This window comes from Lissotriton helveticus, chromosome 3_1, assembly GCF_964261635.1.
Source record: "Lissotriton helveticus chromosome 3_1, aLisHel1.1, whole genome shotgun sequence".
NCBI classification, from domain to species: Eukaryota; Metazoa; Chordata; class Amphibia; order Caudata; family Salamandridae; genus Lissotriton; species Lissotriton helveticus.
In genome coordinates, this window is record NC_136061.1 from 1,834,491,358 (window position 1) to 1,834,505,140 (window position 13,783).

Below are 13,783 nucleotides of genomic sequence, written 5' to 3' on the forward strand. Positions count from 1 at the left end.
TAAGGGTATCTGCATGGATGATGTGAAAAAAGCAATTATACTTGAATAAATGTCTGTTGGGAAACAATATGTCTGCCCCCAATCTAGAGGAGGGAAGAAAGGTGACATGCACTGTTAATATAACGTGTGAAAAAATAATATATACTATAAACCTTTAATATGACTTTTAATTTATGCTAAATTGGCCTGTAAATGATTTCTTAAATATGGGGTGGAAGTCTCTTAATTTTGAGTTTGACAAGAGATTTTCAGCTTTGTCCTAAGAGGTGGAGGAACAATAGACATGTCTTCTTCCATGAATATTCAATTTCTGTCCTCTGTGCAGTGGTGAAGTCACTCTGTTGCACAGTTTCCTTAATACCTACAATGGCAACTTATCACCTAACACGGCCGATTTTGGACACATATCGGAGCAATGTCACATATTATGTTTCTGTGTCTGTGTATGTGTAAATGTAATGTAACCTTTCTGATTGTAGATTCCCCCCATCATACATATCATCAATTGTTCCAACTCAGTCTGCGAGATGACTGGCAACAGAACCATTATGACTGTTCTCTGCCCACCCGTGCTTGTTCCAGTTTGCATAGATGGAAACCCACCAGCAAAAGTCTATGACGAAGATGTGTGCTGCTTCAATTATGAGTGCAGATGTAAGTGACAGAAAATGTATTTTGGGTGTAAGTTAGATATGTTTCTCTGACAAGGGGATATAACTGCTAATGCTACCTGATATCTGGGTATCATAGGATAAGCTGTAAGACCCCACATAGTAATATCTTGTTCTGCAGCTATGCAGTGCCTTATGGTAACAGGCACACTGATTTGAACTAAGATCTCTCTTTGGCAGGTGTTTTAATAATCAGAGTGTTTGTAACATTTTAGGTAGAGTATGGGTTTATCGCCCAGGTTTTAGGGGCTCTGTGGTTTAGCAAGATGTTTTTAGAGTATCCGTATATGTGTGGCTTTGAAGTGAGATGAGCCAGGAGAACCATTCGTATTTTTTAAGGAAACGTTGGAAAAGGGGGAATTCCAAAAGGTTGTCAAAGAGAGGTCACTACCAAAGAATGTTCCGAGGTTAAGCCTTATTTGAGAGGTTTTGGCAAAGGGCAGCATCACAAGGAATTTTGATGTGCTAACCTGCGTCAAACAAAAAGAGCAAGAGTACGTCACATGTATGACCTACACCGCTTTCCTGTTCTTTTCACCTGTGGCGGCACCCAATATGGGCAGACAAACTGCGCCGCCGGTGCGTCAAAAAATGTGACGCAGCGCAATCGGCTTTTAAGTAAATCCCATGAGTTTTTCTCAATTTGTTGTGGATCAATGATGTCTGTGTAAATGAAACTTAAATGTGAAAGATCCACTATGGCAGGGATTAGGATTCCATTTTAGGACCCTTTCACCCCCATTTATTGAGCTTTACCCAGTGCTAGGAGTCTTTTAGTCAGTATGTCACTCTGTACCTCTGAGTAGATATGTCAGTCACCTGTATGCATGTAGTAGCTAAGACGTACACAATGCAGGTTAGCAGGGCTGAGTTGATTTTGAAAATGATACATATTGTACAGCATTGCAATGGCAATGGTTTTGGAAAAACAGGCAACTAGCTTGATTGGCTTGGTTTAATCACTCGTAAAGAATAGCCAAGGATAAGGTAACTGTGCTTACTATACGTGAATGATCAAGCAGTTGAGAAACAAGTATTGGTCAAAAGTGCAAAAGGCTTTGAAAGGTTGAAGGGCGTGAGAGCATATTCCATACTGTGGGTGAAGGTGACTAGAATGTCCCCTCTGACATAGGTGACATGAGTAGCTTACTGCAACAGTGTATCTCTGGGAAAATCTTACAAACTAGTGAAAGGTACTTGTTGGCAAATCTTAGATTTCAGCGTATTACTTCGCGGGATAGGGGGATTTCAGTGCTATTAAAAAATAATGGATTGCCCTACTTTGTGCTCCCCTCCAAATTTTGGAAAATTCGTAAAACAACACTTTTTTAAAGTCAACAGTGCAGTACGGATAAAGGTATCTGAGGAGAACAGAAAACCCAATAATTACACATATGTGTAGTAATAAATGAATAAACTACATTCTGGCATGTTGTGTCCTTGTAAGCTGCTACTTAAAAAAGAAAAATACCAATTTCAAGGTTAGGGAGCTCTGGAGCAAAAGGGGAGAAGTCCTTGAATAAAGATTATTGAAGCAATTTTTGTTCAACACAAAACATTGATCTAAATGGTTATGGTGTACTTACTGTTCGATTCTACTTTCATGACTAAAAAATACTCAAATGGTAAAATTAGCCTTTTTCATCTCCACAATATCACAAGTGTTTTTGACAATTTTTTTTTTTTTTGAAAACTTTTTATTGATTTTATAACACAAACACAAACAACTTGCAAGGAAGAAGAAAAAGAGACATCAATATACATAACGTTGCATTACATGGTGGTGGGGCGGGAAGGACAATCCAACGAGCGTTCGTTCTGTCGAGAAAGAGTTACACAGTGGGGGGGGGGGCCAGAAGAAACAAATTGCAATCAGTATACAATAGTGTGTGGAGGAACCCTCGGGTTACGGGGACATAGGTGCAACATCAGGGTCAGGGAGAGGAGAGGCACATATATCACCACGATAAGTGTTCCACTGAGTCCATATCTTTCCCCATTTCCGGGGGGTACCACGAGAAATATACACAGTTTTTTCTCTGAACATGCACCAGTCCATGTTTTGTTTCCATTTCTGAAGTCTGGGCGGGCCCTGAGCGCCCCACAATTGCGCAATGTCTCTTTTGGCAATCATGTTGCCCAAGGTCACCCACCGAAGCTGCGACACGGAGTAATCATTCGGTTCCCATACGTTCAGCAGGCATCTCCTAGCTTCCGGCATCGATCGCACCCCGGTAACCTCACTCATCACCTCGTGCACACGGGTCCAGAATCGCACTATCTCAGGGCATTCCCAGATGATATGTAAAAAGGTGCCCAGGAGACCACAGCCACGCCGACACAAACCATCTACAGAGAAGCCCATATTCACCAAACGGGGACCAGTGACATACACTCTATGTAGGATTTTAAGTTGCACAAATCTAAGGCGCGCCTGGATGGCCACCTCCTTAGGGGAGGAGATCGCCGCCTGCCAGTCCTCGTCGTCCAGCTCCAGCCCATCACCAGTCCAGACCTCTCTAAGTCGAGACAGGAGGTCAGACCTGGAGTTGATTAACTTTTTATAAATAAGCGAAATCGTACTATCAGGAACATGTCCGTCCAGTACCCTGTCCTCGAGCGGGGACGACTCCGGAATCTCCACACCTGAAGGGAAGACCGAGAGCACCGCGTGGCGGATCTGTGCATAGCGAAAGAATTCGCGATCGCTCAAAGCGTACTCGGTTTTCAATTCCTCAAACATCTTCATTCTCCCCTTAGTCCAAACATCATCAATCCTGCTGATACCAATCAAGTCCCACCTATCAAACCCCCGGGACTGCCAAAGGGAGCCAAGTCTATCAGAGGCGTACAGGGGGGTGGCACGAGTCAGTTTATCAGTCCACCCAAGCGCCATGGAAGCATGTCGCCATACCTGGACGGCCGTCCTAGTGGGGCCCGTCACGTTGCGAGGGGTGAGTTTCGAGTAGAGGGCTCTTTTGTAGTCGCGCCCCGGTAGCAACCATTTATCCATCGCGAAGGCCGGATTCGGCAAAGGGCTATACATGCAATGATTTATTGCCCCCAGTTGAGACGCCCAATAATAGCGACGAATATCAGGCAAAGCACTTCCAACGTCGTACCACGGGAGCGACAATTTAGCAATGGCAATCCGGGCCCTACCCCCCCACACCAGTAGTCTCTGTAAACTCTCGACCTCACGGAAATATGTAGCCGGGACAACGTCAAGCGTGTTTTGCAATGCGTAGAGGAATCGGGGCAGTGACATCATCTTAAACAATGCCGCTCTACCCAGGGGAGAGAGAGGAAGTTTCCCCCAGGCGACCACATCCGCCCGAAGGCGCTGAAGAGGGGGCAGTAAATTACGGTCGAACCACAGTGCAGGGCTCAGCGAGATAAAAATGCCCAGATATTTAAATCCATCTTCCACAATCGCGATAGGACAGCCGCTTGGCAGGAGGGGGGCGGTACCCGACAGGACGTATACACAGGACTTCGACCAGTTGATGACAAGACCTGAGTTTTTGCGGAAGGACGTCAAGACATCAAACAGCACAATGAGGGATTTACGGGGTGATGTAAGATAAAGCAGAATATCATCAGCGTAGAGAGATACACGGTCCTCAAACTCCGAATTCCATCTAATGCCCTTCAGGGGCGGTTCCCACCGCAACCAGGCCGCCAGCGGTTCCAAGGCAAGAGCAAACAACAAGGGGGACAGGGGACAGCCCTGTCGCGTCCCTCTGCTCAGCGCAAAGGGCGCAGAGACCCGACCATTGACCACCACCTGGGCCATGGGACCGGCGTAGAGCAATTTGACCCATCGAACGAAGTCCGAACCGAAACCAAACTTAGCAAGAACCGCCCACAAATACGGCCATTCTATTGTATCAAACGCCATCGTAGCGTCCAAGGACGCCAAGATGGCGGGCTCACGCAGCGTCTCAGCCCGTGCCAGAACTCCATGCAACCTCCGGAGGTTAAGCGCCGTGTTACGATGCGGTATAAAGCCGGATTGATCAGGGTGAACCAGGTCCCCAATAACGGACGCCAAACGTGTCGCCAGCAGCTTGGCCAGGATTTTAGGTTCCGCATTAATCAACGAAATGGGTTCGAAAAGAGGCGCAGCGATCTCGAGGTTTACCATCCTTGTGGATGACAACAATAGTGGCCAGCCTCTGGTCTGGCGGGAGAAACCCCACCTCCAAAGACTCAAGAAACATAGAGCGCAAATGAGGAGCTAGCGAATCCGGGCGCAATTTATATAGCTCAATGGGGAGCCCATTAGGGCCCGAGGCCTTGCCGGATCGGACCGAACGGATAGCGGCGGCAATCTCGTCCACAGCAGGCGGAGCATCCAGAGCATCCCTATCAATATCAGACAATCGGGAAGTGCAATATCACGCAATAACAGGTGGGAGTCCTGCTCCGATCGATCAGACACCTGGGAGTACACCTCGCGGAAATAATCAGCAAAACATGCGACAATATCAACAGGGTCCGTACAACACTCTCCATTCTCCGCAACAATCACAGGGACGACACGACTCGCACTCTCCCTCTTATCCAACCAAGCAAGCAGTTTCCCAGCCTTATCACCCACATCATACAGGCGTCCCTGCTGTTCCCGCCCCATTTCCTTAGCAGCTTCAGTGACCAGAGCTCTGTATTCATGTTGTTTCAACTCCAGTAGATGTAACCCCTCAGCGGTAACCCCAGATTCCAAGCCCTCCTCCAGGGCCGTGACCTCCCCCTCAAGTCGAACCGTCTCAGCACGGTTGGCCAACTTCACGCTACCAATCAATGAGAGGGCCTGGCCACGAATGACAGTCTTGTAAGCTTCCCAAAGTACACCAGGGGAGGAAACAGAGCCCACATTTTCCTCAAAATAACAATCGTGTGCTTTAACCAGCTCATCCCTGACCCTGGGGTCCTTCAAATACCAGGGGTTGATCGGGGCCACTCGGCCCGCCGAACCCTGCCGTGCATCAACCACCAGCCAAAGCGGAGAATGGTCCGAGATACCCCGTGCCAGATGTTTAACTTCCCGTATGAGGGATGCATGGGCCGAGGGCAGTAAAACGTGATCTAGCCTCGAGAGACTACCATGAGCACCAGAATGATAGGTATATTGCAACTGTCCCGGGTGAAGCAACCGCCAGCAATCAGTGAGCCCCAACGTCTCCAGGAATTCGCTCAACCAAGTCTGGGCCCTCGGCAGTTCCCTGGGAGGGTGACGATCAAGCATTCCCGAGACCACCGCATTAAAGTCACCCCCAACCAAAAGCAAACCCTCGGGGAGGCCCAGGATAAGTCCACTCAGATCAGCAAAGGTGGTAGCCTGGAGGCCCGGGGGCACGTAGACAGAAATCAGAATAAGAACCTTCCCCTCCCAGCGCCCCACAATGGCGGCATATCGTCCCTTATCATCCAATATGACATCATCAATGGCCAAGGGGAGGGAGGCCCGAACCAGAATGCCCGCCCCCCTAGAGCCCGAAGTGAAACCCGAGTGCGCCACAAGGCGATAACCACGCCTATTCAAAGCGTAGCACTTGTTGCCGAGCAAATGAGTCTCCTGCAGTAAGACAACATCTGGAGTCAAACGTTTCATCAATTGTAACACCACCCTCCTCTTAATCCCATCCCCCAACCCGTTCACGTTCCAACACAATAACCGAAGTCCCCTACCCCCCATCCCCGTGCCCAGCCCCTCCCCGGCCCCACACCCAGAGCAACTGCAAAAAACAGGAGAGCGCCTTTCCTTCGTCTTGCAAGTAACAAGAAAATTCAAACAAACAACCCAGCCCCCCCAACAATGTCAAAACAACTATACCCCCCACCCCGCACCCCTGCTGAAGACCAAAGAGCCCCATAAACTCGCAGTGTGCCTGTCGCCCAACCACCCAACTAATCTACGAAAAGAAAACCCAGGAGGAGAAAGGACCCGTCCACCCCCCACCCACCCCCAAAAAGAGACTATTACTTGCAAACATTAAGAACACAGCATAGCACAGTTCAAAGCCAACGGGAAGGGTACGGGGTCAAAGTCAACAGTTACTCTTGCTCCGTCAGGCCACCTTCCGCCCGATCCGACTTGCCAGAGTCCTCAAAAGGTTCATGATCCATAGGCAGCGTGTCAAGCCAGTCACTCACAACCCCAGGATGGTCGAAGAAAAAAGTACGATCCTTATGTACCACCCGCAGACGGGCCGGAAAGAGCATGGCATACTTCATTGACCTTTCCCGGAGTCTCTTCTTGACCCCCTGAAACCCCAGCCTCTGTTTCTGGACCTGTTGTGTAAAGTCCGGATAGAAGCTGACAGTAGAGTTCTCAAAGGCAATGGGACCTGACTGCCGCGAAGCCTGCAGGATAGCGTCTCTGTCCCGGAAATGAAAAATCCTCGCAATGATAGGTCGAGGGTTAGCACCCGATTTAGGTGTGCCGCCGGGGATCCTATGTGCACGTTCGACAGAGAAAAACTTGCTGAGACCCTTGGGCGCCAGGTGGTTCAGCACCAGGTCTTCCACCAATAGGTCGGTCGAGGCAGCAGTCGATGATTCCGGGACCCCAATCAGGCGAATGTTATTGCGCCTGGCACGGCTTTCATAGTCCTCTAGGCACCCAGAGTAATAATCATTGGCTTTCCTCAGATTCCCAACTTCAGCCTGCAAATCAGAGACGTCGGTGACCAGGCTAGAGGTCATAAGATCCAAGGATTTGACCTTTTCGTTTGTCTTCGCCAAGTCCGCTCTGATCAGATTGACGTCAATCGCCACCGTATCCAGTTTGAGAGTCAAGGCCTCATATTGTTACCCCAATGAGGCCTTCATACCAGTGATGGCGCCCATGAGATCTCGCAACGAGGGCTCATCCTCAATCAATGAGTCCTCCCGCAGTGTCGTCGAGGTTTTAGCTGCTGCTCCCGGCGAGCCCTTAGCTTGGGTGTACCGGTCCATAATGTTCGTTTGCAGAGCACTCCCTCGAACGCCTGGTTTAGGCCCGCGCTTCCCACCCTCAGGCTTGGTGGCCATCCTGGATCCTGGACCCGCACAGGGTGCCCGTTGACGGGTAAAAATGGTGACTGCGGTGGCAAATGTAGGACCAAAAGGGCGAAGGTGGTGCCAGTCTCAGATCTGGAAACCGCCACAGATCGGCAGTAGGAACGGAGAGACCAAGGGTGCAGGAGTGTCCGGCCGCCCACGGAGCCGACAAAGTCAGGTTAAGCTCCGGACAGAAATCGAAACCGAAAGCAATCGCCAGCCCACGCAAATCTGGCAGTCCATTGTTGTTCACTTACTGAACGGCAAGCGAGACAAGAGAGCGCGGGGCGTCGCCATGGAGCAGGCCTGAAAACTGCGACAGTCTGTAGCTCTGGACCCCGAAGTCCAAAAAAATTTGTTGAAACAAATAAATGAGCAGTAGAACTGTGCCAATAAACACCCGTCGTCTGAACCAGGATAAAGGACAGGATAGTCGATGGAGGTGGCGAGGGTCCGGGAGCCCTGTGCTCACGCGACCATCTTGGGTGCGCGCTAAGCTCCTCCTCCGTTTTTGACAATTTTGAACTTGAGATTTCTGAAAATTGAATAGATGAAATCCAGAGGTTTCTGAAAAATATCACACTTTATTTGGGCTGGGATTTACCTAAAATTCCAAACCTATGTATAGAGGTGGGAAGACAAGTATTTTTTAGAGAGGTTTCCGAAAAATATCACACATTATTTGGGCTGGGATTTAGTCAACATTCCAAGACTATGTATAGAGGTGGGAAGACAAGTATTTTTTACAGAGGTTTCCGAAAAATATCACACATTATTTGGGCTGGGATTAAGTCAACATTCCAAGCACATGTATAGAGGCGGGAAGACAAGTATATTTTTATAGGTAATAGTTTTTGCAAAAATGACTGTATTACATAAATTAACACTTTGGTGGTCGATTATGTGAAATGTATTTCCTCTGTTACAAAAGTCACTCAAGCTATTCACTAAGGGCCTTATTTACAACAAAATGACACAGCACGGTGCAGTAAAGCCATTTTGCCTTGCTGCGTCATTTTAAAAGCATAGGAATGTGTTGTATTAACAACAATGCAATGCACCCCACTGCTTTCCCCTGCACTGGCGCACAATTGGCTGCCATGTGCCAGCACAGGCACACTCTCATCATGCTGTAAGAGTGCCTGCTTTGTGAGGATGATTGCTTTTGTGCAGCAAGGGATACTTTCCTGCCAAAAAAGAATCATTGATATAATTTTCCTCTTTCTGTGAGTGCTGCAGAATACAGCACACATAGCAAAAGGAAAAAACAAGGAGAAATAAAAGTATTTTGCCTCGTTGTGCTACTCCTACACCTCTCCTGAGGTGGTGTGGAATTCTGATGCATTCCCGGGTTTACAACACTTTGTAAATCTTGGAATGTGTCAGGTTCCGTGGATGTTGCTTGGAAACACCCACAGCAACCCCCATGGAATGTCGCTTTCACCCAGAGTAATGTGTGAAAGGGGCCCACTTTTTCAAGGTCTTGAAAAGTCCAGTTGAGTTACCTTACAAAGCCTTTTAAACATGGGAAGGCACACTGTTTCATTGGTTCATCAAAAGAAATGACACACTGGCGGCACAATTTGCTTGTAAATGATACCGTAAGGGTTTTTGTAATGTGTAATCTAGTACTCCTGCAGTACTCTAAAATGGGAATAGATGAAAATATTTAGGTAATATTAATTTACCGTTAACACACAATGAAAGATGTGTGCCCATCTTGCACTTTTACTAGTAGGGAACTGGACATGTTGGGGGCCAATCCACAAAGGAATACACGAGTACATAAAACATAAAAGAGTACTCCAGTAGTGGTACTTCCAAATCCTCTAAATGCCTTGGTGGATTGGCCCCTATACTAATAATTACTTTTCTTCTGCAAATGTCTGGTATATATAACAATATTTAAGACACCCAAAGAAAGACCAAAACACCAGGTCCTCAACAAAATTATATGGAGAACCTAATCGGAAATCACATGCCCCTTACTATGAAAATGTTATGGCGGCTTCCTTTATCATGAGGCTTATGCTGAGTCCATGAGTGAAGAGATAGGCACCTGCTAGCATCTATGATCAAATAGAATAAATAATTGCCCACAAGAGAACAGTGGCACTCTAGAAATACCAAATAAAGGAACCATACACTGAGACATTATTTGCTCTCTTGACACAGAAAAATAGAACCAGTTATGAAGGCATTTTGTGTACGCAAAAGGTCTCATTTGCAAAACTGGGCTGTTTGAGACTGCAAAAAGGCATTTTGATATGATACAAGCCCAAACTGCAATTCAGTATCACATTATCGAATCACAATTTGGTTTGTGATTACATACCAAATCGTTATGTGGAAGTAGCGTGTTTAGGGTGTTTCTTCCAAATACTGATTCGAATTGGATATGTTAATGTTTTGTGTTTTATAAACCAGATTCTTGTTGCAGTACCCCCCACTTTGTGCCTGTTTTTTTATACAACTTTGACTGAGGAGTACTGGTATCCTGCTTACTGGGTTCCCAGTACCAGTGTTCTTTCGCTAAAACTGCGCCACTCTTGGCACAACTTCAGCATCCTTCTAATACCTTTATGATTGGTACCCCTTTTACTTAGGTCATTGGGACTGAAGAGGTTCCACTAGGGCTGTAGCATAAATTTTGCCACCCTAGGGACCCCTTACCAAGATAATGCGAGAGCAATTGCAGGCTGTGTGTCTTGGTACAGGGAAAACTGAAGATTCAAAATGGCACCAGGCATTGCATGAGGTATTTGTAGCTCACCCCTACTGCCGGCCTTGCAGCTCTAAGGCAGGGTGCACTATATCCTATGTGCGGACATAATAGCATGAGGAGTTATGACCCGGCAATATCTTAGCCTATTCTTAGATATTGTAAGTGCACAATGAAGCCATAGAGAGTACATGGGCTGGACACTAGTCAATAAGAGTTCCCCAGCCCCATGATTAATTCACTGTTCCCCAAGATGCTTCGTATCAAACAACTTGTCTTGATAAATCCTCACTAGTGTAAGTGTTTGATTTAATATTAAAGACACACATGAGACACTTTAGAGGGTACCCTGAAAACCTACTAAAATGGGTGTGGTCTCTGACTAGTCTTAGCCAGCCTACCACCACCAGACATGTTTCTAGCCTCGTGAGGTGAGAATCATTGTTCTCAGAGACCAAGAACAATGCCTGCTTTGGGCAGGTGTGCTTCTCACCTCCTCTTGGCAGGGATAGCATTCTGAGGTGGAAAGCTTCAAAGGTGATGCCGTCTGTGAAATGCAACCTGATCATCTCAAGATAGTAGAAGTTGCCAATAACCCTGTCCAGACCCCACTTTTGGCTGGAGATCAGGTGGGAAAATTAATTAGAAGGTGTTGCTAAATTCAGCCAGAACTACCCCTAAGGTAGGACAGGAGATATCATCTCCACTTTCTCAATTCCTCCATCTTGGGATGTAATTAGTCTATTAGGGTCAGGGTTGGCCCACTCCCCAAAGGAAGTGTCACATAGAGGGTATAGCCACCCTAAAGGTGAGTAACCCATTGGCTGCTACCTGCCCCCAAATACCCCTAAATTCAGTATTTAGATGGCACCCTTGTACCCTGAACTTCAGATTTTATGGACCTAAGATGAAAACAGACCAAGACGAGCTGCTGATATGATAACATAGGATCTGCTTTCGAATTTCGGCATGAAACCCTGCATACTGCCATAAGGACTTAACCATTGTGGTGTGCTGTCTTGTCCTGCTGTTGTGAGGCCTCCAAGAACTCCAAAGCACCTCCAGCCTTTCAGCAAATTGCCAAAGAATTCCCTTGGAATAAAGGGGCTACTCCCCTGCAGCTCCAGGCACCGAAACCGCAGAGTCCAGTTTCCTGACTTGCTGCTCCCCGTCGACTGAAGCAACCAAGCAAGAAGAGCTACACCAGCACCAGAGGGTCAAATCTATCAACCCACCAAGTGAGAAGACAAAAGGTCCTTTCTGGAGTCATGACATAGCAATACTCGAGCTACTGCACCCCCTGCAATCGACACTGAGTCGCAGAGTCCAATCTGGACTCCAGCTGCCCTGGAAGTAGACACCTGTTGAGGGATGTCAAGACTCCTGAGACCTACTCAGTGAGTGTTCTAGGTGTCCCAGAACTGTCCCTGCAACATGCCTGCTCCTGACTGGTCCTGAGGCCTATGTAAGTTGCTCCCTCATTTGAAGTGCTCCAGACCTAGCTAGAAATCCCATTGTTCAGCCTGTTCTGAGGTAGTCCCTTCTCTGTAGTACGTCTGCTACCAATGTTCTCGCACCCTGCTCTGGGTCCTAACTAAAGACGCTCCCAAAATCTGCTGGCGGAACTTTATACCGGGCCTTACTATCTAGCTAAATTCAGAAGGTGAACCCCACGAAATGACTGTACAATTGTATATTGATTTTTGCTATTTTCCTCATGGATTTCTATTGTGCATAATTGCGCACAACTGTGATTTATTTTACCAAGAGAAAAAATTCTTATCTTAAAAAGTACTTGCTTTTGAACAAAGTTCTTGGTTTTAAAACTTATATACAATTCTATGTTATTCTTGCAAATTGATCTTGGATTTATTCTCGACTGTGTGTCTCATTTATTACCTCTGTGAGTACAATAAATGCTTAGCACTGCCCTCTAATAAGCCTAACTACACGGCCACACTGCCACAAATAGAGAGTTAGCATTACCTACTTTTGCCGATTGGGGACCCACTTTACTCTTTACACAGTGTTGTTTGTTTTAGTACCCGATAAAGAGAGCCAGCTTCTTAAATTTTACAATTGAAATCCAGTCTCAAAACAATAACATTGTACTGACTACACAAAACTAGTATTAAGTCATTCAGAAGCAGGAAGAAGTCACCAAGGGGCCCCTTCCAATGGACCACTCCCTAGTTTTGAAAATTGTTATAGAAACTTGTTTTCCCTCAGGAAAACGGGATGCATTTTAAAAAAATGAGTGCCCTATTTAAAAGCTACCATAGACATGATGGTCTCATCATTCCAGCAGTCTACCATCCCTGTGATGTCTGCGAATCATAGAGGTTCGCAATTTGTGAGCTACTTCATTATTGGTCATGAGGTCGGTCAAATGGCGACCCACTACGATTCAGTATATTGCAAACTGACCTAATACTATATAGGTCTGTTTGCAAAATACCAATCAGATTACAAAAATACAGAATCGGACTCAGGCAGAAGTGACTTTTTAACATGATATTTCCTTTACAGCATGAGTCAAATGTTAGAAACTATCAGTTTTTTCTGGTGATATTTCTGGTATATCGTAGCTGTGGTATGGGATTTTGAGACAGACCATCTTCACTTGCACACTCTGTAATTTGCCCTGTCAGCTCAGTTAAACAAAGACAAAACCTCCAAGATAGGAAACTAGAGATGTTGAAGTACTTTAATAATTTGTTATTATTTACAAGGGCAGCTGCTCTGCTAAGGCTGAGGAGCATTGCCCCATAGGAAAAATAAAAAGATAATACCACCTTGTTATTATCATTTGATTTTTCAGTACTCCTCTGTAGGGGACAGCCCACTGAGCACAGTGAGGAATGGCTTTCACACTCTAAGTGCTCATGACGGTTTAGCTGGCACTCTTGGGCCGGCCATGCCGTCATGCGCACTTTGAATGCTCTCCACTGGGCTGTAGTGCACAGCCTGGGTGGAGAACATGCCTAGACTCCCAAGCCCCGTCTGAGCGACGAACCACGTTGCTCACACCAATCACAACGCTACTATCAGCAACGTTGTGATTGGCTAGGAGAGTCTGGAGGCCTGGGTGCTTCCTGTTCCTGCTTCCTGCTCCCCGAGTCCTGGAAGCGAGTGAAGAGGACCGAGAGGCAGTGACTGGCAGGCAGGTAAGGGGTTTAAAAAATATATATTTTCATTCCCTTCCTCACCCACGACCTGCTCCCCGCGACCTATCCTCCCACCGCTGTTAAGTAGCAGCCACCACTGTTAATTTCCACAGGAGGAGTCCCACTGGTGAGCATTTATTTTTTCCGTATCTCTGTGCATGAAGCAATTCAGTTACAGT

General features: G+C 46.7%; 1 protein-coding gene across 2 annotated transcripts in view; it reads left to right on the plus strand.

Annotated features, from left to right (window-relative positions):
- LOC144823879 (mucin-5B-like) overlaps nucleotides 1-13,783 on the plus strand; it is a 737,446-nt gene that overhangs the window by 542,796 nt on the left and 180,867 nt on the right. For both annotated transcript variants that reach the window (XM_078682767.1, XM_078682768.1), the window contains one exon: nucleotides 480-654. In XM_078682767.1, coding sequence (XP_078538893.1) covers nucleotides 480-654 — 175 coding nt within the window. The remainder of the gene's footprint in view (nucleotides 1-479; nucleotides 655-13,783) is intronic.